Source organism: Cervus elaphus, chromosome 5 (assembly GCF_910594005.1).
Source record: "Cervus elaphus chromosome 5, mCerEla1.1, whole genome shotgun sequence".
In the NCBI taxonomy this organism is placed as follows: domain Eukaryota; kingdom Metazoa; phylum Chordata; class Mammalia; order Artiodactyla; family Cervidae; genus Cervus; species Cervus elaphus.
The window spans coordinates 19,866,957-19,894,616 of NC_057819.1; the positions used below are offsets into that span (position 1 = coordinate 19,866,957).

The 27,660-nt window shown below is 60.9% G+C and overlaps 1 protein-coding gene across 2 annotated transcripts; it reads left to right on the forward strand.

Annotated features, from left to right (window-relative positions):
- On the forward strand, positions 1-27,031 carry HIP1R (huntingtin interacting protein 1 related). Of its 2 annotated transcripts, XM_043901972.1 has the most exons (32): positions 2-203; positions 14,678-14,741; positions 15,122-15,264; positions 15,493-15,549; positions 16,534-16,614; positions 16,973-17,049; positions 17,269-17,330; positions 18,976-19,116; positions 19,851-19,908; positions 20,020-20,095; positions 20,254-20,394; positions 20,487-20,548; positions 20,761-20,833; positions 20,920-21,103; positions 21,192-21,280; positions 21,363-21,479; positions 21,571-21,672; positions 21,896-22,090; positions 22,317-22,464; positions 22,579-22,665; positions 22,967-23,074; positions 23,209-23,345; positions 23,578-23,688; positions 23,906-23,964; positions 24,211-24,241; positions 24,327-24,389; positions 24,762-24,862; positions 24,966-25,071; positions 25,166-25,289; positions 25,368-25,429; positions 25,538-25,741; positions 25,971-27,031. In XM_043901972.1, the coding sequence occupies exons 1-32, from the start codon at positions 111-113 to the stop codon at positions 26,013-26,015; spliced, it is 3,201 nt and encodes a 1,066-aa protein (XP_043757907.1). In that variant the 5' UTR covers positions 2-110; the 3' UTR covers positions 26,016-27,031. The 2 variants fall into 2 exon arrangements, with proteins under 2 accessions (XP_043757906.1, XP_043757907.1); XM_043901971.1 differs by having other exon boundaries at positions 1-203; positions 24,211-24,389.
- The last annotated feature ends 629 nt before the right edge of the window (positions 27,032-27,660 follow it).

Sequence of the window (27,660 nt, forward strand, 5' to 3'; positions counted from 1 at the left end):
CGGGCGTTGCCGTGCGGCGGGCGGCCTCGCGGTGCCTAGGCTAGGGCGCGCGGCCGGCCTGGGTCGCTCAGTCGCGCGGAGCCCGGCCCCGGAGCGCAGGCGGCGGCAGGATGAACAGCATCAAGAACGTGCCGGCGCGGGTGCTGAACCGCAGGCCTGGCCACAGCCTGGAGGCCGAGCGCGAGCAGTTCGACAAGACCCAGGCGAGCGGCGGGGGCCGCGGGCGGGCGGGCGGGCGGGCGGACGGCGCCCTCTCCCCTTCCCCTCACACACGTCCCTCGAGTCCGGGCTGCGCCCGTCCCCGGGGCGCCCCAGGCCCCTCGCTCCCGGCCGCCTGGGTTCCCCTGGCTGCATCTCGGTCACGGCCACCCCAGCTCCCCGGCCTCCGCCGCCCCGGGCGCAGGTGAACCGGAAGCGCGCGCCGGCGCCCGGACCACAAGCGGCGCGGGGGGCTGGGTTGGCCGGGGCTGAGATGCCGCCGGGGACTGAGATGCGACTGAGGGTCCCAGGTGGCCCGGGTACCGGCCAGGTGCTCAGGGACTGAGATAGGGTCGGGGGCCGAGATGGCCAGGGGACAGCGGTGTCCAGGGACCGAGAGGCGGCCGGGGACCTTGGGTTCCCAGGGACCGAGAGGCGGCTGGAGACCTCAGATGACCAGGGCACCAAAGTGTCCAGGGACTGAGGAGGCCGGGGACCGAGCTGGCCGGGAGCCGAGGTGGCGGAAGGGGATCCAGGTGGAGGGGGCCGAGACGCGGCGGTGGGCCAGGTGGGTCAAGGTACGTTCCAGGCCCGGGTGCGTCCAGCCCGGGTTGGTCCGAGTGGATTTCTCCACCCTGGCCGCCTAGCGCCGCCCCTCCCGGGCTCCGGCCACCTTTTTCCACGCCTTAAAAGAATGCCGCCTCTTTGGAGAAGCAGTGCATTTCCTTCAAGGAAACGCACTGCTTCCTTTCCTCCTGAGTTGTTTTCCAGGGCCGCACAATATCTTATTATCTGCTGGTTGAAAAGTTTCACGTATGTAGCCAGACTTGTTTGCCCGAGCCATTGGCCCACATATAAACAGGTTCACACCCCCTTATTAAATGCCGGCGCCTGACAGAAACTTCCTAGGGTTCCCTTCCTGCACTTCCCACGCTCAGGCATCTCTTCCTGAGGGTGGCATATCCTGGGAAGATTATTTTAAAAATGAAACAATGACAGGGGGTGTGTATTTGTCCATGTGTCGCTGCTGAGACCACACTGATGATGGCTGAGACCACAGTGATGAGGGTGTTGCTGTTTCTGGTTTTCTGTTCCTTTTTATTTTACAAACACTGAGGTGGTGTTCTGCCTGGGTCGGGGTGGGGGGAGCTTACTTCTTCATTTGCCAAAGTAAGTTAACCAGGACTGATACAACAGAAAGTTTTTCTTTAGAAATAAGCTGTGGACTTCCCTGGAGGTCCAGTGGCTAAGACTTTGTGCCCTGCATGCAGGGGGCAGGAGTTCCATCCCTGGTTGGAGGACTAAGATCCTCCAAGAGTAGGCCAGAAAAAGAAAGGAACTAAAAGGACCGAACTTACCCCTGTCTGAAGCCCGGTGGTGACATTTGTGTCTACCATTATTAGCAAGGTTCCCCGTCTCTCCCTGTAGGAGCAACAACTTATGAGGTGTCTTTCAAATCAAGTTAGTACATGCAGCCTACAACAACTTTCGCTTTGAAGTAAAAGAAAATGCAGAGGAAACATCTAACCTTTGTGCTTGAGATTAACAAGGAAAATGATAATAAAACCTTGGCTCTAGGAAAGCCTAGTGCTGAACCAACCTAGCCACAAATTATTAATTTATCCTTGTGATCACCACCATCCGGCCCCTGGTATATTTTCAGCCCAGATAGCCCATCATAAAAACAAATATGGCATTTAATTTAAAGTCATTAATGCATAATTAACTGTGCCAGGAACTTGCAGAAGGATGGGGAGAAAAATTTAATTGGCAGAGAAAATCTGGATGTTGTCAGATGTTATTCATTTGCTGATTTTTAGTTTCTTTCATGCTTTTGAGAAGGTATAAAGAGGCCGGATTGCTACATAGGGGAGATGAAATTAAAGGGCTGAGTTCATTGATCTTACTCTTAAATTGTGATAAATCAAGGGCAAGCTTCCCGAATGTCAAAGAGAGTCCCTGATATAGCACCGCATATTTTGATGGTTGGTTTGGTAAACAAGAGGGTGTTTTGTCCTTGCTGCTTGGTTTTTTCTCAGAGGCCTAGAGGGTTACTTATCATAAATAATTCTTTCTAATAGGTGAATCTCATGGGCTTTACCCATTCCAGGGCTCTTTTTTTTTTTTTTTTGGAAAGATGGAGTTCAGGTTCAGTGTCTAGATTTGTCTTCAGAATGACTTATTGAGAGATGCAGGAATAAGGTTTTGTGCGTGGTTAATATTTAATTAAATCACTCCCAGAAATATCTAGTGAGCTGCCAGCCAGGCCCCATTGGAGGAAAGGACATGGAGAGCCGAAGCTGCTGCTTACAGGTCTCCTTCTGAACAGAAAGTAGTGCATCTAGCCCTCGGACACGCCTTGCCTTCGGAATGCACTGCCTGGGTCTCCTTGTTGACCACAGCACCCCGTATAGCAGAGGGGCATTTTGGCTTCCTTAGAACACATTTCCCCACCATCCTGCCAGCTTCGCTATTCCTCCTGGGCTTATGGGTCAAGAAGAGGAAAAATGTGACTGACCACACCCTGTTTTGCAAAAGGGTTTCTAACCCCGCCCAGTCAGGAAAGTGGAGGGAGGGCAGTCCTGCATCCTTCACGTTGTGGGTACTCGTGGTTGTTATGTGATGTCAGTGTGTGAGTGCCTGAATATTAATCCCCAGGGCGCCATGCAGAAAGCTGGTCTATTCTTCCCCAAGACTTTATGGGCTCTTTGGTGATAAAGCCCCTTTTTAAAATGGAAATGACAAAACTGTATGGGCGTTTTGTTGTTGTAGTATTCTGAATACAGGATATTGTGGAATATGGCATACCTGTGTTCTGAACCTGAAAATCACCTGTCTTGTTTCAAAGGTGGTGCGGTATCACCGAAAGTCAGTGCACCTGTGTCCCTGGGCAAGGTGCTTAACTCCTGTTTCCTGGTCTGTAAAAATAGAGATAATTCCATCTACTTCCTTGGGCTGTTTTAAGGTCTAGAAATGATGGGGTGGGCTAAAGAGGGCCCCCCACCCCTGCCGCCACCAAAGATGTCCATGCCCTAATTCCTGGAACCCGTGAATATCTTAACAGTCCTGGGAAAGACAGTGCTAATCAGAGGACCTTAAAAAGAGGGGGCATGGCCTGGGTTAGCCAGGTGGCCCCAGTGTAATTAAGGACCTTTAAATGTGGAAGAGGTCACGGGGAGGTCAGGGTGATGTGCGGTGAGGGGGACGCCATGGGATATTGCTGGCTTTAAAGCTGAAGGAGTGTGACTGTCCTCTAGAAGCTGGAAAAGGCCAAGAAATGGATTTTTTCACAGAACTTCTAGAAAGAAACGCGGCCCTGCAGGCACCTTGATTTCAGCCCCTAAGATCCATTGTGGATTTCTGACCTCCAGAAGTGTAAGATGACACGTTTGTGTTGTTTTAAACCACTTAGCCCACTGTGGTCATTTGTTAACAGGAGCAATAGGCAGCGAATACCATCAGAACACAAAACATGTAGTATGGAGTTCTGCAAGTGGTCAGCGATAGCCTTCTTTCTCCCTGCCTCCACCTCCCCCAAAAGCTTTACAATTTGAGAACTATTTCAGACCTTCCAATAGAGAGGAGACCCATCTTTGAGGCCTAGCATGGGTGACGGCTCAGCAGATGGGAGTCCTAGAAATGCTAAACCCCAAGCTTGTTTTCTTCCTTGTCTATGAGCACATTGGCTGTCTGGGCCTCTCTTTCCCTTGCAGGAAATGGAATCAGAGCCCAAAAGCTTCTTTAAGGTCAGGACGAGAGAGTGGCCTCACTGCTCAGTGAGCCGGGCCGGATGGGGAAGAAGAACATCATGCCTGGGTGGGAGGGTCAGGAGTTAGGGGCTCTCTGGGAGGGGCGGGAGCTGTGGAGGGGAGCAGCAGGCGGTAAACTGTTCATAAGTTTAATTTTTCAGGTCAGTGACACATTGCCTCTGCAGCCTCTGTGGAAATGAAATCTTATAAAGATTAATGTTTATTGACACTTAGGACAAGCCTGGCTTGTCCAATAGAGACAGAATAGAAGCCACCTGTATCACTTTTAGATTACTTAGCCACCCTAAAGACATAAACAGGTGAAATTCATTTTCATCGTATATTTTATTTAGCCCAGTGTATCCAAACTATGGGGCTTCCCCAGTGGCTCAGTGGTAAAGAATCTGCCTGCAATGCAGGAGATGGGGGATCGATCCCTGGGTTGGGAAGATCCCCTGGAGAAGGGAATGAGAGCCCGCTCCAGAACTCATGCCTGGAGAATCCCATGGACAGAGAAGCCTGGCCGGCTGCAGTCCATGGGGCCGCAAAGAGTCAAACACGACTGAGCACGCACATCCAAAATATAACGATCCCAACACGTAATCACTGTAGAAATTATGAATGGGGTATTTTACATTCTTTTCCTCCTACTGAGTCTTCAGCATCGTTTTGTGTTTGATTCAGCACATCTCAGTTTGGGCTCACATTTCGGGCACTCAGTAACGTGGCCGGCAGCTAGTGGATTGGTCGACCGGGTGTTAGAATCACCTGGGGGCGTTTTTACACTCGTCAGTGTCTAAATCCTGGTGACTGGGAGTGATTTGACTTGGATTGGAGTCCTGGGCACATAGGTCTATTAAAAGTTCCCTAGCCAGGAATCCTGTAGAACCTCAGTATCAAAGGCAAGCCCCAGCATACGGACAGGTGTTTGGGCACTTGACTTGAATTTCTGGTTTGAAGGCCGTTCCCAAATTGGCAGTAGTCTTTTGGACTTCCGATTTCCTCTGTCCTGACTTGCCTACCCTTGAGTGTTATCACCCGTCTCTGCCGGGCAGGCAGACTTACACACTCTCCCTTTTAAAAAACATTTATAGTTGATATACAATGTCTAAGTTCTGTTGTACAGCCAAGTGACTCAGTTATACATATATATATATATATATATATATATATATAGTCTTTTCATCTTCTTCTCCACTATAGTTTATCACAGGACACTGAATATAGTTCCCTGTGCTATACAGTAGGACCTTGTGGTTTATCCATCCTGTGTGTGATAGTTTGCATCTGCTAACCCCAAACTCCGAGTCCTTCCCTCCCCCAGTCACCCACCCCCCTGGCAATCACAAATCTGTTCTCTATGTTGTAAGTCTGGTTTTGTTGTGTCGATGAGTTCACTTGTGTCACATTTTAGATTCCATGTATAAATGATATCATATGGTCTTCCTCCTTCTGACTCATTTCACTTAGTGTGATCATTTCTAGGGCCATCCGTGTTGCTGCAAATGGCGTGATTTCATTCTTTTAGTGGCTGTGTAATATTCCATTGTGTACATGTACCACATCTTTATCCATCCACCTGTTGATGGACAGGTTGTTTCTGTGCTTTGGCTGTTGTAAATAATTATACATGCTCCCTTTCTGTCTTCGTTATTCCTTATAGATACTGCGGTATTACAATGCTGTAAGTCACCAACCCCTTTCTGGGCCTCATTTACATGTTTATTTAAAAAAAGTTCCCCCACCTCCGAGTCTGGGAGGAAACCTCAGCCATATGGTGGAAGTCAGAAAGCCCCCAGTTCCACCCACGTCTGTCGGCTCCCGGAAGGCTGGGGCAAGGGAAGGAGCCTGGCAGCCAGCGCAGGCTGGTTGAAAGGCTAACGAGAGGTGAGCCCGAGGTTTTCTGAAAAGGAAGGGAGCATGAACCCAGCTCACAACCCCCATGGGACGCTGCCTGCAAAGCCACACCTGAGCTGCCCTAGCAGCAGTGGCCTTCCTCCCTGGCCCCCAGGGGTGGGTGGGGGGTGGTGAGCCGTGCCCTTCCTTCCAATGGCGCTGCTGTTTCACGCCCCTGAGACACCCTCCACCTGGTCCTGCCCCATCAGCCCACTTGGTGATGCTCAGGACAGCTGCTGACTTCCGGGTTCCTGCGGTTTCCCCCCAGAATCCCCCTGGGCTCCCCAAGTGTCTAATGATCTCTTGGTCCAGGCTGGGGTGAGGCTGTGGCTGCTCATCCTTCCCCTCCCTCTTCCCACCTTTGCTGTACGTTTGTCCCACGACACGTTCACAAGGGACCACTGACTGTGTGTCTGTTGGCTTGTTTCCGGTGCCCTGGGATGTGTCTCCTCCGAGGGTGTTCACTTTGGTGAAGGAGGTGGGAGAGGGACGGGGGGCTGTGGCAGAGTTATCTGAGAGCGGGGCTCTGTGCCTCAGTCACACCATCTGCAAAATGGAGCTAATCCTAGCGCCCGAGCCATGGAGTAGGTATGAGGATTTGCGCCTGGTGCAGAGCCAGTGCTGGAGCGAGCAGCTGTTGGCTGTTAGGCTGTGCGTGGGAACGCAGGCTGGACCGCAGAAATAGAAGTAGCGCCCTCCTGGGTTCTGTCCCTGTGTCCCCAGGTGATCCTCTGTAAGTGGGGAGCGGGGGCGGTCCGGGAGGGCTGCCACGGGAAGGTAGGGAGCCGCCCGTTCCTGGCAGGGCGATCCTGCGGTGCCACCTTCTCAGGTATGGCAGGCCCTGTTCCTGGGTGACGCCGTCCCCTGGAAGATGCCCCAGGGGGAAGCCCCAGAGAGGTCGGGGGAGGCCAGCTGGGACTTGGCAGAAAGGCCTGCCCTCCTGACCTTGCCCCCAGGTCAGCGTCCCGTTTGTGAATGAAACCCGCCTGGGCACTGAGTCCAGCTGTGCGAGGTGGAAACTCTTTGGAATCGAGTCTAGGCCTGCTTGGCTGGGGGGTGGGAAGAGGGGGCAGGGAAACCCAGCCCGCTAACCTGAGCCGGGTCCCAGAGAGCCTTTGCTGGAGCGCCTCTGCCAGCCAGGCCGACAGCAATACCCTTCCCCCGCTCCACCTGGCTCCAGGGTGGACTCAAATATCACCTTGTTTGCAAAGCCTTCCTGTGCTGCCCTAGTTCTCGCGATACTATCTTCACTTGTTTCCCTGTCTCCTGAAACCCTGCAGCCAAACCAGCAGGAGTGGACGGACCTGAGGCTGGGCGTGTGTTTGTATCCAGAGTCACACGAGGAGGAGAGATTGCGTTGCCTCCCTCCCAGCCTCTAAGCACTGCCCCCTGGGGCCCCAGGGTCCTCAGGCAGGACACCCTTGACTCCTCTCGTGTCCTGGCACCCAGGAGTGCCTGGCTCGGGACCCGCTCGGCGAGTGTGCGCTGAATGAATGGGTGCCCTGGGGACCTGTGGGTCTCCCTTCTTTGATACTGCTGCTCAGTGAAGCCTAAAAGGCCCTGGCACCCACTGCGGGGAAAGACTGAGCCCTTGGAGAACAGTTTAGTAGAGGCGGGGTTGTTTTTCCTCCTGCTGAAACAAACACAATCTCAAGTTGCAATAGGTTCTCCCGCCAGAGAGTGACTCAGCCCCCTAGCTTGTGGGCCAGACAGGTCTGGGGAGTGATGTCAGCAGGGCCCAGGAAGGAACCTGCCCCGGGGCTGGCTCCCTGTCCATCCTGGAGGTGGGCCACATCCTCCTTACCACTTCCTCCTCAAGTGTCACCTGCAGAGCCTGGGGGTGGAGGGGGAGGTGGCAGTGCCCACCCCCGCTGAGCCTCGTCCTGGGGAATGGGAGGAGCCCGCCTGGGGCTCATGCCCTCCCCTCCCCCATCCAGTTTCATGAGGTCAAATGATTGAGGGGCCCAGAGCGGGGACTGGGGGGCGGGAATGGAGGGAAAAGACAGTTGAATGGGCAGGATGGTGTCGCTCCACAGACTTCCCATCTGCTGAAATGACCAAGCTGCCGACCTCTGACCCCGAGTTCCCACCGCTTTGCCTGTGACAACATCCAGCCGCCTCTCCGGCTACAGAAATCCTGTGTTTGCTTTCATCAATGGCCATTGAGGTGGCAAAAGCATTTGAATGCGGTCTCTCTTTCCTCTTTGGAAACACTAAAGCAGGTTAACCCACCTCTCTGCCAGCCCCCATGCCCCGGCTCTTGAAGGACTTTCTTTTTTTTTTTTTTTTTTTGGCCCTGCCATGTGCCACCATGAAGCGTCAAGATAACAGGACAAGGAAGATAAGTCTGATTCATTTCAGGGTTGGTTTTAAAAATAGAAATGGTTTTATAGTTGCCTTTGGTATTTAATTCTAGTGGTTAAATCATTAGTTGGAGAAAGAGACACACACATGCTACCTTGAATTTAACCAGCACTTATATTTGAAAGAGCTTTTGTTCATTCAAGTGTTTGCTCTTTTACTTATCCAGTAAAGATTTATTGACTGCCAGGTGCAGGTTTGGGGACTGGAGGTACAGCAGGGAGGAGACCAACCAGGTTCCTCGTGCCAGGTTCAAGTTCAGGGGTGGGAGATAGAATAAGTGGTAAACTATGGTTTCAGAGAATAAATGTCCTGGGTGAAAGTAACTGAGAGAGTGCTGTGTGGAGGAGGGGCTGCTCTAGAGAGGGTGGTTGGAGGAGACTTCCTGGGAGGGGCGTCTTAGATCGGAGCAGGGTGACCCCAGAAGCACCGCTGGGCCTGGGGGTGGGACCACACTTGCCCAGTTTGAGGGCCAGAAGGAAGGCAGTGTGGCTTGAACAAAGCAAGATGTCCCACCCCTCCCACGAAAATGTCCTACATCTTCATATGTGTTTGTGTCCTCAAAGACCCAAGGGTTTTTTATTCCTGCTTTCCAGATGGGAAAGGGGAGGTTTCTAAAGTGGAGGTTCCCCAGGGAGCTGGGGTGCACGGGCCTGGGGTCTCCGGGCCAGGGTGCCGCGGGTGGCCATGGTGGAACCGGGCGAGTTGACCTGTATTTGTCCCCATTCACGTGGGCTCCTGGGAAAGGGGTCTCCCCGAGTCTGCGTTCCTCTGCTGTGCAGAGCCCAGCACAGCCTGGCTGGGAGGCCCAACCTCACAGAGAACAGTCAGGGCTGCAGCCTCTGCGGTCACTGGGTGCTGACCCCTCGCTGGGGTTTCCAGAACGGTGGCTCCGTGAGCGGTCGCATACTCAGCGCCCATGCCCTCCCAAGGTGCTCCCTGGGTCCCCTCTGCCTGCTCTGCAGCCTCACGGCGATGGGGCGTGAGGGCGGGCTTGACTTCTGTCTCGAGTCCACAGCAGGTGCCCAGGTGGCAAGCCTCTGGAGAATATCACCCGTGGGGTCTACTCCCCACCCCCCGCCCCGCCTCACCGGGTCCCCTCTCCTGACCCACACAGAGATGCTCCCTCCGTGTCCCTGGGAGTCACCCGTCCAGTGCCAAGCGCCCCCAGAGGCTCTGTCCACCCTGGTCCTGGGGTTGTTGCCCCCGGGCTTGACTCCCAGGCCTCTGCTGGCACCAGACGGGGTTTTATTTGACAAACAAGAATGAGACTGTTCCTGGAAGCAGGGCAGGTGTGTCCTGGGGCTCCGGCTCCCACAGACCCAATGGAGCCCACATAAGAGGCCTTCCTAGAGGCCCCCAGCCCTGCGGCCAGACAGGAGCCGAGCTGAAGGTCTTGGTCAGCCAGCCTTCCTTCCCCACAGGAATGGGGGACCCCCCCGAGCTCCTCGCTGCCCAGGTGCTGTTATTACCTGTGGTTTACACAAATCCCGGATCCGGAATCCACATCATGACTTGGGGTCAGGCCAGGTCCTGGGGAGCCGGGTCCCCGCAGTGGGACAGAGGGGCCAGAAGGATGTCAGTGCGGCCCCTAGCCCCCAGCCCTTCCCGCTGTGAGACCCAGGACTGGCGGTGTCTAAGGGGACCGTCTGCAGAGCCAGCAGCCTGGGTCCCAGCGCGGTCCGGCCACCCTGGGGACTGCTCGCCCTGGGTTAGCAGGGGAGGGTGACGGGAGGCTTGTCTGGGGGGACAGTGCCTGCAGTAGTGCCCGGCGGGGTGTGGGCGCCAGGGCTGTGTTTCCTCGTTATGACCTTGAGCAAGTGACTTAACCTTCTCGAGCTCTGATTTCTTCATCCACCTGCTTCCAGGGTTATTCAGGAGACTAAATGGGATAATGCTGGCGAGGCGCTCGGCACGGTGCCTGGCACATGGCTGAACTTGATAAAAATAATTTTATTAGTCATTTATTGAGACCAGCTCGCTGGCCCTTCGGCATGAAGTATGCCTCCTGCAAGCTTCCCCGGGGCCAGCCATTCCAAGTGCGTCTCCAGAGCCTGCTGGAGGCCTCCCAGCACTCAGCCTGGTCCCCCCTGTCCGGAGAGGTGGGCCCCTCGCCACGAGGTGGTCTCTGGGCCTAGGCTTGGAGTTCTCCAGCAGAGAAGGAGCAGCCGTGGTCTGAATGCTTGGGACGTGGTGTAGTCACCCATCCTCGGGGTCCAGGAAGGGTGTCTCTGCCCACCCTCCCCTGTCTCTGCAGACCTCCCTCAGCTCCCTCTCCCAGAGTCCCCCCACCACCACCCGGCATATCTGGGCGTCTCACAGACCCACTCTTGCTGCTCTTGTCCTGCTCTCCCACCCTGGCTCAGAAGTGGGGGGCTCCCTGCCCCCCGCACCCCCCCTCCCCGTCCTCAGCCACTCAAAGGTTGAGTGGGAAGTCAGATAAACAGACCCCCCCCAAGACGGTCGCCACCCGCCCCTTGCCACTCCCCGCCCCCTCCCTGGACCCTCTCTCCAGTTCGGGCTCTTCTATCTCCACACCCAGTGAAAAAGTGAAAGTATTAGTCACTCAGTCTTGTCTAACTCTTTGCGACACCGTGGACTGTATGTAGCCCACCGGGCTCCTCTGTCCATGGGATTCTCCAGGATACTGGAGTGGGTTGCCATTTTCCTTCTCCAGGGGATCTTCCCAACTTAGGGATCGAACCCATGTCTCCTGCAATGGCAGGCAGGTTCTTTATCACTTGTGCCACCTGGGAAGCCAGTCTCCACACCCAGGATCCTAATCGACCCATTCTGCTTGAAGCTTCTGCCTCCCGGACAGAAGGCTCTCTCCACGGCAGTCGATCCTGCCCGTCCTGAGAGATTATACTGCGCTGGCAGCACTGCCCTGGCTGGTGGACCAGGGCGGAAGGCAGCCTCTTTCTGTCCCCGTGCCCCTCTGACTGTCCCCCACCCCTCAGTCTCGCCATAGGCACTGGGGGGCTGGTGGAGGACGCCGTGCGTGTGGGCAGAACCGGGTGTCGTGGTCAGAGCTGCCGTGGACTGGGAGCCCGGGAGCAGAGCCATGGCGGAGTCGGCAGGCGCAGGTTCCTGAGCTAAGGAGAGGAACCCCCGACTCTGCGGCGCATGCAGGACAGTCTAGGGAGGCCACGGGCACCCCGGGGCCTGCCATGCCGTCCTGGGATGGGGCTTGGCTGCCGCGCCTGGAGGAACAGCAGGCCTGTGAGCATCCACAGACCCCCTCTGTGTGAGCGCTCTGCCTCCTTGGGAGGCTTCCCGGCCCACACATCTGCCGCCTGCACACAACGGGGCCGTGTTCCCGCCGGGACGGACCCTGTTCCCGCAGCCGGCGGCGCGGGGAGCGGGCGGCACCAGGAGGCGGGGGTTGTGGGGGGACGGGAGGGGCCTGGCGCCCAGACTGTGCCGGCGGGCCTGAGTCACCCACATCTCGCTGGGTCCCCAGAGCCTCCTCGCTGCCTCTGAAAACCTTCCATGTGCCAGGCGCCGTTTAGGGGTTCGGCAGAACTGCTCTCTCACCCCCGGCACTGACCTGGACTTGGGGGTGCGGGGGGAGTGAATAAGGACACTGTCGTCAGGGGTGCTGAGCGCAAGAAGCATAAATCAGGGGAGGCTGAAACAGGCCAGTGGCAGGAAGGGGACCCGCAAGGGGGGTCCCCAGAGGGACGGCCAGGCACTCTTTCTGGGGGTCCAGGCCCAGCCATGAGAGGGCGCTCGGCTTACACCTGGACTGCGGTCAAGGTGCCCCCCGCGGCCTCCCAAGTGGGCGGGGAGGTGGGGCTGCTGACCCTGGGCCCAGCTCCCTGCTCCCCTGCTGGGCCCCAGCACGCCCACTCTCTGCTGCAGGCCCGGGGAAGGGGGTTGGGCTGGCCTCCAGGAGGCAGGGGTGTCCGCACGCCCCCTTCCTGGGGTCTGGGGTCAGCCCCAGGACAGTGGGAGGACAGGGCACCTGCTGGCCCTGACTGCAGGTGACACTTTGGCATCCCCTGGCCTTCGGGGCAGCCTGCTTCGCATGTGTGGCCCTGCGCTGTGCTGGCCCATGGTCTTCCGGGCCAGGTGGCAGTTGTCAGAGCCAGCTCGGGTGTCAGGGCCACTGGGGGTTGGGGTTACACAGCCCGGAGATGGGCCCAGTCCCACCTTACGGGCTGGTGTGCCTGCCCCTGCCAGCTCTCTACCTGTGCTGGAAGGAGGGGCCTGGGAGCTGGACTGCAGGATCGTTGAGGACACAGCCAGACTTACCTGTGCCCGTATTAGCTGTACAGATACCCAAGCTCCTGGAGCCTCAGTTTCCTCTTCAGGAAAGTGGGCTCATGCCCACTGGGAGTGTGTTGCCGGGACCTGGCGCAGGGGAGCGCCTGGGAGTTGCCGGTTGTTGATTTCCGTTCTTAGTCGCCGTGGGCCGAGTTCTCTGCCCGCTGGGGCTTGATGTTGGCAGGCAGGGCAGCAGTACACCCGGGCCAGCTCCTCTCACAGTTGATGCCTGTGGAACGCGGGCAGGCGCCGGGGCCTCGGGGAGGCCGAGCTGGCAGAGGACCAGCAAACACGGAACAGATGGCCCGGGAGCCTCCCGTGTCTGGCTGGCCGAGGCTTCTCACGTAAGGGGAGCCAGAGCCAGCCTGTGTCCTCTCAGGACCCTGGTCCTCAGCAAGGCCGGAGCCGCGCCCCCAGCCTGGCCCTTGATGCCGGGGGAGCTGCCCCCCGGGGCCCAGTGTGCTGTGTGCTGCTGCCCAGCTCTCCCCGAGCCCCCGAGAACGGCCACAATGGGTGCTGTGTGTGAAAGGAGGTCAGCCAGCCTGGCTGGGGTGGGCGTGGGGGGCCCGGCCGGCCCGGCCCCAGTCGCTCCCAGGTCCGAGAGCCAGAGCAGAAAGCACAGCCATGGCTCTTGGGGTTGCTCTCTCCTCACAGAGCAGGCCTCCAGTCGGTCACAACAGGACCACAGATGAGTGAGATCACCTCGTGCCTGGCAGGACCAGCTCCTGTTATCCCCACTCCAGAGGTGGAGAGCAGAGTGGCCTCCGGGTTAGAAAGAAAGGAAGCGCTCACTGCCCCTCGGGGCTCTCTCTCCATCCTGTCTTGCTCCCACCACAGCTGGGCCCGCTCCGAACAAGTCAGAGCAGGACCGGGCTGCAGGGGGAGCAGGGACCCCTTGCCCAGCCCCGAGAGCTCCCTGGACGGCCTGGGGCCACGTGGGGCCTGGGGCCGCACCTGTGGGGGACTTGGGAGAATCACTGGGCAGGGACCCGATCCCGACCCTCCCACCAACCAGCAGCTCTTCTCACTCGATCCACAAGCTTGGGGCTAGGTGGGTGGACAGAGGCTTAGAAGACCTGCCACCAGGTGGAGAATTAAAACATATCCATGAGTAAGCCCAGGGCCAGTGGCGGTTCCTGGGTGAGTGGGCTGGGGGTGACAGTGCCCAGAGCCTCTGGTGAGGGAGCAGTCATATCCAGGAAGCCTTCTTGGAAGAGGAGGCATTGCGCTCAGGGGGACAAGACTCCAGCAGGTGGAGGTGGGAGGGGACCTGACACTGCCACCTTGCTCAGGGCCTGAGTGGGGGCAGCACGTGTGCCAGGTGGGTCCCCCCCTTCCTGCCACCCCTGGTGGGGCTCAGTAACTGTTTGGGTTGGTGGGGCTGGGAACTGAGTCAGGACTCGCCCACGCAGGATGCACGCAGACAGGCCGTGGGACCTGGTGTCTCCTAGTTTTCCACCTACTGGCCGTGGGGGCCTCGTCTCTCTAGGCCAGGCCCCGGGGTAAAGAGACATACGTCTCTTGGTGGAGTCCTGGAAGGCTCAGGCCACAGCAGTCTCTCCGAGAGGTGGGACCCATGGAAGCTGTCAGGAGGGGACTGGCTGAGCCCCCAAGGCCCCGGGGGGCCATACCTTCTGGGGAGAAGGAACCGCCTGCAGTTTTCAGATCAGAGTTGTTCTCCTGCAGCACAAGCTGGCCCTTGGCCTTATTTCCCAGACCCCAGATGCTCTCAGTGATGGCGACATCAAGCATTAGTTGTAGTCTGAGCTGCACGTATCAAGTGAAAGAAAAGTCCTGAGTGGTCTGGTTTGCTTAGGTTAGGGAATTTCTTTTTTTTTTTTTTTTAATTATATTTATTTAATTTTTGGCTGCATTGGGTCTTAGTTGCGGCGGGCAGGATCTCGACACTACTACAGGCTCAGTAGTTGTGGTGGGCAGGCTTAGTTGCCCCATGGCATGGGGAATCTTAGTTCCCAGCCAGGGATCAAACCCGCATCCCCAGCATTGGAAGGCAGATTCTTCACCACTGGACCACCAGGGAAGTCCCTCAGAGAATTTCTGTTCTCCCCTCATCTCTCCCCTCGCCTTTAACCAGTGGGAAGGATCCATCCTGTCTGCCTGTCACCCCTTCCCCCGTTGCCTACTCTCTCCCGGGAAGGCTGCCAGGTGGGTCTCTGACGTCGGCCTCCTCTGTCCCCTCCCAGGCCATCAGCATCAGCAAAGCCATCAATGCCCAGGAGGCCCCCGTGAAGGAGAAGCACGCCCGGCGTATCCTCCCTGCAGCTGTTCCTCTGGGCCCCTGGGGGAGGCGGGAAGTGTGAGGCGCATGGGAGAGCAGCAGGTGCTGCGGATGGCCCAGTGAGGTGCGGCCCCCACGGCCTGGTGCCAGCCTCGCTCGGCCTCTTCCAGACTCTGAGTCCCTCCTGGGGAAGGCCACTTAATTGTCTTGGGCCGTTGGGCCCGGCCTGGGAATGGGGCACAACCATGGCTGAGAAGCACAGCACTCAGTAGGGGGGCAGACGGGGGTGGGGAGGTGGCAAGCAGCCCGCCACCCTCATCTCTGCAGTCAGTCACCTGCTGGGCTGCACCCACCGAGCCCTCGCTCATGCTGCGGGCCCTGCCGCGTGCACTTGGCCTTGACCTGGCAGGCATCATCCTGGGCACTCACCACGAGAAGGGGGCCTTCACCTTCTGGTCCTACGCCATTGGGCTGCCGCTGCCTAGCAGCGCCATCCTCAGCTGGAAGTTCTGCCACGTGCTCCACAAGGTCCTCCGGGATGGACACCCCAACGTGAGTAGCTGCTGCCCGCAGGTCCAGGGGCTCCGGCCCTCCGTCTGCCGCCCCCCACCCCCACGAGCACCCCCGAGCCGCCACCTCTGAAATGAGTGAGGGACTGTCCCCGAGTCTGGGTCCCCCAGCTCTGGGCGGGCTGCCTGCTGCCCTCCACCCCTTGCCCCTGCCCCCTCCCCCGGAAGGCACCGGCTCCTTCATCCTTCCCCCTTTGTCACCCCGGGGCAGGTGCTACATGACTGCCAGCGATACCGGAGCAACATCCGGGAGATCGGAGACCTGTGGGTAGGTGCGGGGAGCGGGCGTGGGCGCCTGGGGAATGGAGCCCCGGTGGTGGGGTCCTCCTCCCAGCAGGGTCAGAGTCACGTTCTCAGGGGCCGCGGTGGGGGAGGAGAGCGTCAGTACCTGAACCTGAGCCTTGCTCTTAAGACCTGGCGCAGGAAGCCCCAAACGCACCGCTAATGGGCCCTCCGGCTCCAGAATTCAGCCCTTCAGTCCCTGGGGGTCAAGTGCCCCACGTTGAGTCTGGGTGAGGGGTGCAGACTCTGGGTCCCTCAGGACCATCGGCAGCTGTCAAATCTTGGGAATCTGCATTTTCAGCAGGCTCCCCAAAGATTCTCATCCACAGTGAGGTCTCAGAGCCCCCAGGAATGTGTGCTCTAGGTCCGCTCCACAATCAGGAATCAGGGGCGTCCCCCAGGCAGAGAGAGGGTCCCTGGCCTTATTTGTCCTCCAGGAGCACGGCTGGGGCTGCATCAGCTGTGCGGGGGGCTGGGCGGGCCTCTGGAACTGACTGACCTGCAGTGGGGAGGCCCCTAGAAGTAAGGAAAACGGCGTCCCTGGTGCCAGCTGCAGACATGGGCCCAGCTGGCGTGGCCGTGAGGGGCGTGGTGTTGGGAGGAGGTGGCGGGAGGGTGTGTGTACACACCTGTCGGAATGTAGCTCCGTGGCCGCCACCAGCATTTTAATAAAGTGTCCCAGCTCAGAACTGGCCTCTTGCCTGGACAAAGAGCTCTTTTGTCACAAGAGTCTCTCTGGCAAGACCGATAAGGAGAGAGCAATAGGCAGGGAGGGAGCTGGCAGAGAAACTCCTCGGGGAAAGGTCGGTCACCTCTGGTGGGCCGAGCAGCGTTTGTTGAATGAATGAGTGACTGCGTGGGTGGGCGCAGGACCAACACCCTGCTCGTGGCCTTGCATCTTCCAGCCTCGGCCTCCTTGCTGGGCCCATGGGGTTCCTGGGTACGTCCTCACCCGGGGCTTTCTCCGCAGGGCCACTTGCACGACCGATATGGGCAGCTGGTGAATATCTACACCAAGCTCTTGCTGACCAAGATCTCCTTTCATCTCAAGGTAGCTTCCTCCGGGGAGTCGTGGGGCCTCGCCCCCCACCCCACCACGACATTGAGGAGGGTGGGGTCTGTCCTGTCCCCGCCTGCCCCTGGGGACTCTCTGGACAGATGGCAGGGAAGTCAGAAGGCCCAGGGGTGGTTCCCAATGACGGCTGTGGTCCCAGCCCTGCCCTGGACTCCGACTGGACCGCCCGTCCTCTCCGCCTCGGTGTCCGCAGGCAGCGCCCGGGGCGGGTGGCGGCTCCACAGGCTGGGGGTGGGGGGCTGCTTCTCTGGCCCCTTCCCTCCCTCAGAGACTGGAAGTGGCACTGGGCCAGAGCCGAGGGGGCTGAGGTTGCGTGGCGGTGTCCTCTCCGCAGCACCCGCAGTTCCCTGCAGGCCTGGAGGTGACAGACGAGGTGCTGGAGAAGGCGGCTGGGACCGATGTCAACAACATGTGAGTCCCCCTGGCTGTCCTGGGGCCGAAGGTCACATGTGCCCAGGAGATGAGGCTGAAGCTAAAGGGATGGGCTCACGCAGAACTGGGTGTTTCGGCTGAAGGACTGCCGTCTGGGTATCCATGCAAGGGTATGGCCACGAGCATCCCTCCAGCCTGGGGGGCTGGGGGCGCACCCCACACCCCTCCCATCCAGCTCTCCCTCCTCCTCCCCCGTAGCTTCCAGCTCACCGTGGAGATGTTCGATTACATGGATTGTGAGCTGAAGCTCTCTGAATCAGGTGAGCGGCCGGGGGGACCCCGGGTGTGCAATCCTTAGTCATGCGGCCCCCAGAGTGCAGGGAGGAGAGGCCTTTACCACCCCTGCAGCACGCCAGGCCCCTGGTGGGCATGTCCAGGGCGCAGTCTGGCAGAAGGAGGCCTGCTCTGTTGGCCCCGAGGTAGGAGGGGGGAGGGCAGGGTGGGGAGGACCCCAGGAGCCAAGTCTTCAGGTTTCTGACCACATCCTACCCAGGGCAGTTGGTTTGGGACAGTCCCACCCATTCTCTGCCATGAAAGGCCTCTGAGTCACTTCAGATCTCCCTGCCCAGGAACCCAGCAGCCGTAGGACAGGAAATCTCAGGGGGCCCCCCCATCTCCCTGCCACCAGGGCTGCAGAGGTGACGGTTCTGAGTGGCAGCTTCGAAACAACTTGTGGGTGACTCGGCGCTCTCCATAGGAGAGTGAGAGGCAGATGCCTTTTTAAGGGGAAGCCAGGAGTTAGAAAGTGTGTGTCCGGGCAGCCTCCTGGCACCGGTTTCTGGACCCTGAGGCTGGGTGGTCTCGGGTGGGGGGCAGCTGTCCTGCGGAGGTGTGCCTCTCCCCAAGGGCACCCCCACCCCACATGCCAGCATCTCCTGGAGAAAAAGCATGAGGGGGAGTGGGGGTTAGAAACCACCCTGAGGTTTCTAACAGCCCCAAATGGAAACGGCCTGAATGCCCCCCAGATGAGAAGTGACTGTATTGTGTTTTAAAACCCCAAATCGTATTTTATGTGTATTTAGATTTTTTTACAAGGAAAACGTACTTGACATGACGTGACATGTAATTAAGAATTAAGGTTTAAGCGTGAGGCACAACACTTTGTGCCTTCCTCCTCGCCCCGTCCCTCCCGGGCGTCCTTGCATCACCCTGGAGGTTTGCAGGTTGGCCCCACCCCAGGCAAGGCAAGAGTAGGCCCGGGGTGGGGGCCACCCGTCTGGAACGGTGTCCCCCGTGGGGCACCCTGGGTGTCACCTACTCACGTCTCTCCCTGCCCCAGAGACGGGCCCGGCCAGGGGCAGCAGTACAGCTGTCTCTCCCTCCTGCTTGGTCCGTCGGATGAAAAGATGATTCTTAGGGGCAGGGGAGATTGACCCCGGGTACAAGTGAGGTTTTGGGGTCCCTTGGGGTTTGCAGAACCACACCCTGAGTCCACTGCTATGAGACTGGCCAAGCCCGGGCTGTTCCATGTCTGCACAACCTTAGGTCTCTCAGATTCAGAGTGAGCGGGGGAGCCTGTGGGTACAGGACTGTTGAAGTTGCCCAGATCCGCCAGGGCCCGCTCTGTCCTGGGCTCGCTGCCTGGAGTCTCTCAAGAGACAAGAGTCGCTGGCCAAGCTGAGCTGGGGTTCATGTGCCCCCACTTGCTGTCACCTTCGTTGGTGGGAGGGCTGCTTCAGGCCTGGGGGTCCATCTTCACCTCGAGGAGCGCACCAGTGGCCGAGAGCCTGGGGTCAAGTCCCACCGCCCAGCCAGGACTGGTGAAGCCAGGAACCCAGGCCATTGCCCTGTGTTCAGGTGACGGCCAGCTGTCCTCACCGCGGCCATCCCTACGCCTGTGACTGGAGTAGGCTCTGCTGTCTCCGGGCCCCCCGTTCAGGCTCCTCCTTCCCCTCTTTTCTGCAGTTTTCCGGCAGCTCAACACAGCCATCGCCGTGTCCCAGATGTCCTCGGGTCAGTGCCGCCTGGCCCCCCTCATCCAGGTCATCCAGGACTGCAGCCACCTCTACCACTACGTGGTCAAGCTCATGTTCAAGCTGCACTCCTGTGAGTCCCCGCGCCCCCAACCCTGCCTGCCTTGGCCCCGAGGTCAGCCAAAGCCCCAGAGGGCTGTGCCGGCAGACTGTGTTAGGGGTGGGAATAGAGCAATCCTTAAGATATTTATTTATTATTGATAAGTATATTTATATACATTTATTACTTATTGTTTATATATAATTTATATAATGAGTAATAAGCTCATTACCCATTAATAGAAATAACATACTTGTTATGGGGGAAAAAAATCACTATTTTCCAAAAAAAGATTTAGCGGGGAGAGCTGCAGAGATTTACATGTTTGCAGTTCTCTTGACCGCCTGGCCTCAGAGGCCGCAGTGGCCTCTCCTGTGCCGCTGGGCTGGTGTGGAGGACCAGAGGGTCCCGTGGTGGCTCTTTAGTGTCCAGAAGGGGTCTAGACCACCAGCTCCGGGTCTGTGCGCTGTTCCACCATCAGCCGTGGGCAGACTCCAGTCCTGACGCACCAGCAGAGCCTGGCGGGCAGTGGGCTGTGGCTGAGGTTCCGCCCATCCTTCCCTCACTCAGTTGAAAGCCTGACCCCCTCACAGGGGTCCCTGGGTCCTCCTAATGGTGGGTGGAACCCAACGAGGTGGCAGGGGCTCTTGTCTAGTCTAGCATGGTTTCTGGAACAGGAAGGAGCAGGGAGGGGGCCGGGAGGGAGCCCCATGAAGTCTCAGAGCGGTGAGCAGAGAGGAAGCCCCCTTCAACCTTGCTGCCCCCAGGTCTCCCAGCGGACACCTTGCAAGGCCACAGGGACCGGTTCCACGAGCAGTTCCACAGGTACCGGCCCAGGCGGGGTTGAGGATGGCAAGAACGGGGCTCCTCGGCTCTGGTGCAGTGCGCTGGGGCTGCGGGTCCTGGCTCCTCTGACCTCCGGCGTCCTTCCCGCAGCCTCAGGAACTTCTTCCGCAGAGCCTCGGACATGCTCTACTTCAAGCGGCTCATCCAGATTCCCCGGCTGCCCGAGGTACCTGCGCCCTCCAGTGGCCGCCTCCGGGGCTGCAGCCTTCCCTGTCTCTGCGCTGGGGTGGGGGTGGGGGGCATGTGGCTGGTGTGGCGGCAGAGGGAGGGGCTTCCTGCTTGTTGCTGGGAGCACCCAGCAGCTTTCACCCACTGCCTCCGCAGGGACCCCCCAACTTCCTGCGGGCCTCGGCGCTGGCCGAGCACATCAAGCCGGTGGTGGTGATCCCCGAGGAGGCCCCTGAGGACGAGGAACCTGAGAACCTCATTGAGATCAGCACGGGTCCCCCGGCGGGGGAGCCAGCGGTGAGCGGCCCCCCTCCCTTCTTCCCTCCCTCCTGAGGTCTCCTGGAGGAGTGGGATGGAACTCACCAAGCGAGCATTGTTGCCCGTGGCAGGTGGTGGCAGACCTCTTCGAGCAGACCTTTGGACCCCCCAATGGCTCCATGAAGGATGACAGGTGAGGGCCTGGGGAACCCACTGCAGTGCGGGTAGGTGGGAATGGGGAACAACAGCCTTCAGGGAGCTGTGATCCTGAAAGACCACGGGTGGGGGATACAAGCAGGAGATGCCCAAATCCACTGATGATAAACCCGATGCCTGTGCCGGGGTCCCCCGAGGGCCCTGGGTGACTGAGCTTGAGTGTCAGGGCCCGCTGACCTCTGTCCCCAGGGACCTCCAGATCGAGGCCTTGAAGCGGGAGGTGGAGACGCTCCGCAGCGAGCTGGACAAGATCAAGCTGGAGGTGAGGGGTGCGGGCGGTGGGGCTGGGCCTGGGACTGGCTGAGCTGCGGGCCCCACATCCACACCCGCGCCCCTCCCACCGCCCAGGCCCAGCGGTTCATCGCGCAGCTGAAGGGTCAGGTGAACGCGTTGGAAGCCGAGCTGGAGGAGCAGCGGAAGCAGAAGCAGAAGGCGCTGGTGGACAACGAGCAGCTCCGCCACGAGCTGGCCCAGCTGCGCGCCGCCCAAGCGGAGGGCGAGCGGAACCAGGGGCTGCGCGAGGAGGCCGAGAGTATGTGGGCGGGCCCGGGGGTGGGGCAGATGGGGGCAGCTGTTCCTGAGTTGGGGGGTCACGGCCACGGCCTCTCTCGCCCCCGCAGAGAAGGCCAGCGCTACGGAGGCACGCTACAACAAGCTGAAGGAAAAGCACAGTGAGCTCATCAACACGCACGCCGAGCTGCTCAGGAAGGTAGGCCCGGACACGGAGGGGCGGGAGGGGAGCCCCAAGCGCGGCGGAGCCTGAACCGAACTGGTCCGGTCCGTCTGTGCAGAACGCGGACACGGCCAAGCAGCTGACCGTGACGCAGCAGAGCCAGGAGGAGGTGGCACGGGTGAAGGAGCAGCTGGCTTTCCAGGTGGAGCAGGTGAAACGGGAGTCAGAAATGAAGGTGCGTCTCGGAGCTCCCCACCCTCCCATGCCCAGAGCACCCCCCGCCCATCTCCACTGTCCCCTGTAACATCCTGTCCTACCCCATCCAGCTGGAGGAGCAGAGTGACCAGCTGGAGAAGCTCAAGAGGGAGCTGGAGGCCAAGGCAGGAGAGCTGGTGCGCGTGCAGGAGGCGCTGAGCCGCTCGGAGCAGGTGTGGGGCCGCCCTGGCTGGGTGCACCGGCTTGGTTCAGAGGGGCCCTTGGTTTGGGATGCGGCTGGGACCAGCACCAGGGCACACTCGGGAAGCGGCATCTGGTCCTCGCTCGGCCCTCAGTCCCCCTCCAGTCTCCTGGGACCCTACAGACTGTCTGAATTCGGGTGGGGATGGGGTGGGCAGGCGCCCAGCAGCCCACTCACATGCTGGGTGTCCACAGAGCGGGTCGGAGCTGAGCTCCAGGCTGGACGTGCTGAGCGCAGAGAGGGACGAGCTGAGCGGTGTCATGCGGCAGCGCGAGGCCGACCTGCTGGCGGCCCAGAGCCTGGCTCGGGAGAAGGAGGAGGCGCTGAGCCAGGAGCGGCAGCGTGGCTCCCGGGAGAGGGACGAGCTGCAGGGGCGGCTGGCCAACAAGGTAGCACACGGTGGCGGGGCTCCCTCCGCGTGTGACGGCTGCGTGGGGACGGGAGCCCTTCTTAGCACTGAGCTGGCTGCCCTGCTCTGGCAGGAGCCGCCCAGGCACTGAGGGGTGGAGCAGGGCCTCTCTCCAGAGCCCCCTCCCCAGCAAGGGTCTCAGGGGGGCACCTGGCTAGCTGACCTGGCTGGGTCTCAGCCACCCCTCTGTCTCCCTCGCCCGCCAGGAGTCTCAGGAGCAGGGGCTGCAGCAGAGGCTGCTGGACGAGCAGTTCGCGATGCTCCGGGCTACCGCCGCGGAGGCTGGACGCATCCTGCAGGACGCGGTGGGCAAGCTGGACGACCCCCTGCACCTGCGCTGCACCAGCTCCCCGGGTAGAGCCCCCGCCTGCCCACCCTCTGTCCCCACCCCACACCCTGAGAGAGGCGGGCTGGCTGCGGGGGCCTCAGCCCAGGCCCCACCCCTGACCTGGCCCCTTTGTCTGGCAGACTACCTGGTGAGCAGGGCCCAGGCCGCCCTCGATGCGGTGAGCGCCCTGGAGAAGGGCCACGCCCAGTACCTGGCCTCCAGGGCAGGTGAGTGCCACGGCTTGGGACAGGGCGGGGCAGAGGCCTGTGGTGCCCACTGGCCATTGCTGCCTGTGGGCTGCCTCTTCAGGGGGCACACCCTGGAGCCCACCCTGCGGGCCTGGGGTCCCACAGACTCTGGTTTGGTTCCTGCTTCTGCGGCTTTGTAGTTGTGGGACCTGGGCCAGCACCCCCTCCACCCTGCTCTCTGGGAGCTGGGCTGCTGGGGCCCTTTGGGCTCACGAGCAGGGGAGGCAGCACCAGGCCTCGCTCCGAGGCAGCAGCGTGAGGGTGTGTCCTCCCTGAGCAGACGCCTCCGGCCTCGTGGTGGCCCTGACCCGGTTTTCGCACCTGGCTGCGGACACCATCGTCCACGGCAGCGCCACCTCCCACCTGGCCCCCACCGACCCTGCTGACCGTAAGTGGGCCCCAGGCGTGCGTCACAGTGGTCCTTGTGGTGGACCGGGGAAGGGGGTGCGGCTGCAGGGAGGCCCTGGTGTCAGGCTGGGCCTGGGCCATCCAGGGCTCCCCCTCACAGCCCTCTCCCCGCAGGCCTGATCGACACCTGCAGGGAGTGTGGGGCCCAGGCCCTGGAGCTCGTGGGGCAGCTGCAGGAACAGCAGGCCCTGCTGCAGGCCCAGCCTGGCCTGGTGCGGACCCCCCTGCAGGGCATCCTCCAGCTGGGCCAGGTGAGGCGGGCAGTGGAGCGTGGGCCAGGGTCGGAGGAGGGCGGTGCGGCCGGGGTCCCCAGTTTCTCTGCATCTCCTTCCAGCTTGGGCTGAGCAGGGGCTCACGTGGGGCCTGCTGCTGCGAGGCACGGGGTGGGAAAGAGCACTGCCCCAGTCTCACCCCCAGGCTCTGTGGGGCAGCCGGGGCGGAATCCACCCACCCTGCCTGACTCCCAGATGCCTCGTCCGCCAGGAGCTGAAGCCAAAGAGCCTGGACGTGCGTCAGGAGGAGCTCGGGGCTATGGTGGACAAGGAGATGGCGGCCACGTCCGCGGCCATCGAGGATGCGGTGCGGAGGATCGAGGTGAGGACTGGGGGCGGGGGCAGGAGCCCCGGGTGCGCCTCCCCCTGCAGGATGGGCAGACGGCCTCTGCAGGTCAGAGGTGAGGGGATGGCCGGGGCCTGGCTCTCCCGCCGAGGCTCTGTGGCTGATGGGGGGGTGGGGGCTGACCAGCACCGGTGTCCCCCTTCGTCGCACACTGCCCTCCTCCCAGCCCACTCAAAGCTCTTGTCGGGTGTAGGACATGATGAACCAGGCCCGCCATGCCAGCTCTGGGGTGAAGCTGGAGGTGAACGAGAGGTGAGCCCCACTTGTGCCTCCCGGTCTCCTCGGGGCGAGTTTCTCACAGTTTTCCCGGATCTGGGGAGGTGGGTTCTGCCCTCCTGACTGCTTAGCCCTCCAGAAAGAAGGGCTGGGAACTGGCAGAGTGCACCCCGCCCTGTAGTTCCCAATCGAGGCCAGGCCGAGCTCCCTGGCTCCCCGCGGCTTCCAGGGCCACAGTGCAGACCCTTTTCTCTCGTTCCCCGTCCCTCCTGCTCCTCCCAGGATCCTCAACTCCTGCACGGACTTGATGAAGGTGAGTGGCCGGCTGAGACCCAGGCTGGGTGGGCTCTGTACCTGGCAGGGCCGCCCAAGGGTGACTTGTGTCTTGATCTTGGCAGGCCATCCGGCTCCTGGTGACAACGTCCACCAGCCTGCAGAAGGAGATCGTGGAGAGTGGCAGGGTGAGCTGGGCTACTGGTGGGATGGGGCATCTCTGGCTGGGCCAGGTGGGGCCCCCTCCTTAGTGGGCAGGCCGCACAGCTCGGCCATCGAGGACAGATTCCTGCAAGGGGCCTGACCCCAGAGCCCTCTTTGTCCTAAATCACCCCGTGGTTTAAGATTACCCCAAGGGCTCCTTTTGGGCATGAGACCCCTGAAGTGTGCAGTGGTGGCAGGGCCTGCAGCGTGCCTGGGGACCTCGGCTGAATCCCGCCCCCCATGGTCCAGGGTGCACCCCTGTGGCTGGGTGAGGGGAGAAGGGCTCACCCCTGGGGATCTGGTGTCCCCCTGGTGACATCCTTGACTGGTCCGCCCTGTCCTCCTGTCACCACTAGGGGGCAGCCACGCAGCAGGAATTTTATGCCAAGAACTCGAGGTGGACCGAAGGCCTGATCTCTGCCTCCAAGGCGGTGGGCTGGGGAGCCACCCAACTGGTGTATGTTGCCCCAGGCCTGGGGGTGGGGTGGAGGGGGCAGGGTGGGGGTGCTCAGGGTTTGGGGAGGGGTCAGAGACCCAGGCCCTGCCCGCTTTACCCCCAGGGAGTCGGCGGACAAGGTGGTGCTGCACACGGGCAAGTACGAGGAGCTCATTGTCTGCTCCCACGAGATCGCGGCCAGCACGGCCCAGCTGGTGGCGGCCTCCAAGGTGAGGCTCCCCCGCCTCCCCGGGAAGGAAACCGTGGGGCGGTGGCGCAGCCGGTGGGCCGTCCCTGAGCCGTCCCCGCGCCCCCCACCCCCAGGTGAAGGCCGACAAGCACAGCCCCCACCTGAGTCGCCTGCAGGAGTGCTCGCGCACCGTCAACGAGATGGCCGCCAACGTGGTGGCCTCCACCAAGTCGGGCCAGGAGCAGGTGGAGGACAGAGGTGGGCGCTGGGGTCCCCGTGGGGGTGGGGGTGAGAGGGAAAGCACACAGACGCTGACCCACCCCGCTCTGCCCTCAGACACCATGGACTTCTCCGGCCTCTCCCTCATCAAGCTGAAGAAGCAGGAGATGGAGACCCAGGTAGCTGCCCTCCCGCCTCTGTCCTTCTTGCCTGCCCGCCTCCCGTCTCCCCCGTCCCCTCTCCCTGGGGCGAGGCCTGGCCTGCTGAGCTGCTGTGTGGGGCTGCAGGTGCGGGCCCTGGAGCTGGAGAAGACGCTGGAGGTGGAGCGTGTGCGGCTCGGGGAGCTGAGGAGGCAGCACTACTTGCTGGCCGGAGCCATGGGGGCGCCGGGCGAGGAGGAGCCCAGCCCGCCCAGTGCCACCCCCCGCAGCGCGACCAAGAAGCCGCCCTTGGCCCAGAAGCCCGCTGTGGCCCCGAGGCAGGACCACCAGGTGCCGGGCGGCAGGGCAGGTGGGGTGCTGACGGGAGGGGCCCGGGGGTGCTGTCCCTTGGGGACAATCAGACATCACTGACCGGTGGGAGCAGACACGCTGCCCCGCACCCCAGGGAGCATGGCAAGTGCCCAGGGCTCATTCCGCAGGAGGTGGGGGGGCCCTGACCCAGGGTGTGTCCTGCACTCCCGGCTGTGGCCACTGAGCCCCTCACCTTTGACTCCTGCAGCTCAACAAGAAGGATGGCAGCTACGCAGCTCAAGTCGTGAACTAAGCCCCCTCCAAGGGGTCCGGCGGGGAGGCTGACGGGACACCTGGGCCTCGTGGCTGAGGCACCTCCGAGAGGCCTGGCCGCCCCCCAGGTGCCCAAGCCCCTGGCCCCCAGCCCTCGCTGAGGGCTGACCATGCGCCCAGGACTGACCGAGGCTGTCCTCCTGGACGAGAGCCTGTTTATCTGCAACACGGACCGCTGAGAGCAGCCAGGCCCTGATGGCCTGAGCCACAGCTCCTCGGGAAATACACGGAGCATTTCGAATATTCTGAGCTAGACCTATTGTGAGTTTGTGTTCAGCGTGCCGGAAGGCAGGGCCGCTCCCTGCCCTTTGGACCTGCGGTCTGAGGTTAGAGATGAACCGCACACAGTCCGTGCTGGCTGTTGGGGACAGGTGAGAGGTCACTTGTTCGTAGCCCTCTTGAGGCATGGGCTCCAGGGAGACGGGACTGCTATGGCTTCAGGCAAAGCAGGATGCCCTGGGGTACCGCCCCAGGGCGTTGGTGACAGGGCGCGCCCAGCACAGGCAGGTGACCTTTACGCAGGAGAGGCGGGCCCGCGCCCACCGGGCACAGGTGCTGCCATCTTCCTGGGGTCTGCGGGCCTGCCTCCTTCCTGTTCATGCGGCGGATCTGCGGGCCCCTGCCCGGGAGACCTCTCCCCTTGCCCACCTCCTCCCTTCGCTGCCCCCACCCCTGGGCGGTTTCCAGCCTTCCTGGAGGCCTCCCCAGCTCAGCCAGAAAAAGCCCAGGAGCCGCCTGCCCACTCTGCGGATCAAAAGTACCTCCTGCTCCACGGAACGGGGGCCGCCCCGGGGAGGGGGCCCGCCCCACAGAGAGGAGCATGTAGATGAATGTGCTCCCCTCGAGCCCCCTCCTTCTGGGAAAGGGGGAGACCCCGGCTGGGAGGAAAAAACGGGTCTGAGCGGAGCACAAGGAGCCAGCGCATGGTTACTTTGCGTGTGGTTACTTCCTCGTGTTGAAGGGTCCTACTGGCAATAAAACGCACTGACTGTTTCACCCTCGGCCCTCCGTCAGGGGCCGCGTCTGTGCTTCATTTCTCTGGGGCCAGGACGCTGGAGCGAAGGGGACCACTTAAGTTTGTGCAGTGGCGCGCTGCGGGCTACAGAACACCTTGCTGGTGCTTTTTCTGCTAAGAAGTGTCCAGCTCGTTTCCCAAGGGGAGGGCTGTGACTCTGGGGCGCCTGTTTGCTGGGTCTTAGGGCGTTCCCCTAAGAAGCCTCTGTTCCCAGCCCTGTGGGAAGCTGTCCCTCTGAGAGGGAGGGGTGAGGCCGATTCCTGGCAGCCGAGACTTCCACCTGAGTGTCACGCGTCTGAGCGCGGTGGTGGGCCTGACTCCTGCTGCAACGGGCTGCAGTGGCGGCACGTGGTCTCTAAGCTGGAGAACGTACCGGGCGCCGCGGCTCCTCAGAGCACTGTGGGCTGCACCCGCACCCACCTTCCCCAGCAGCACCCCGGGCACAGCCGTGGCAGGCTGCCTCAGAAACCGCACCCTCCCCGCTGGCCGCCAGCACGTGGCGAGCCAAGGACAATGTAGGTCGGGGCAGCAGCGGGTGACCGTGGGTGGCTCCTGCAAGCACCCTGCCCCCAGGCTGTGGTTTCCTGACCACGAGGTGGGGCCCTGCCTC

Coding starts and splice junctions, on each gene's coding strand:
- HIP1R (XM_043901971.1), top strand. CDS start 111: ATGAACAGCATCAAGAACGTGCCGGCGCGGGTGCTGAACCGCAGGCCT. Junction 21,104..21,191: donor GCTGCGCGAGGAGGCCGAGA/GTATGTGGGCGG, acceptor TCGCCCCCGCAG/AGAAGGCCAGCGCTACGGAG. Junction 25,430..25,537: donor AGCAGGAGATGGAGACCCAG/GTAGCTGCCCTC, acceptor GTGGGGCTGCAG/GTGCGGGCCCTGGAGCTGGA.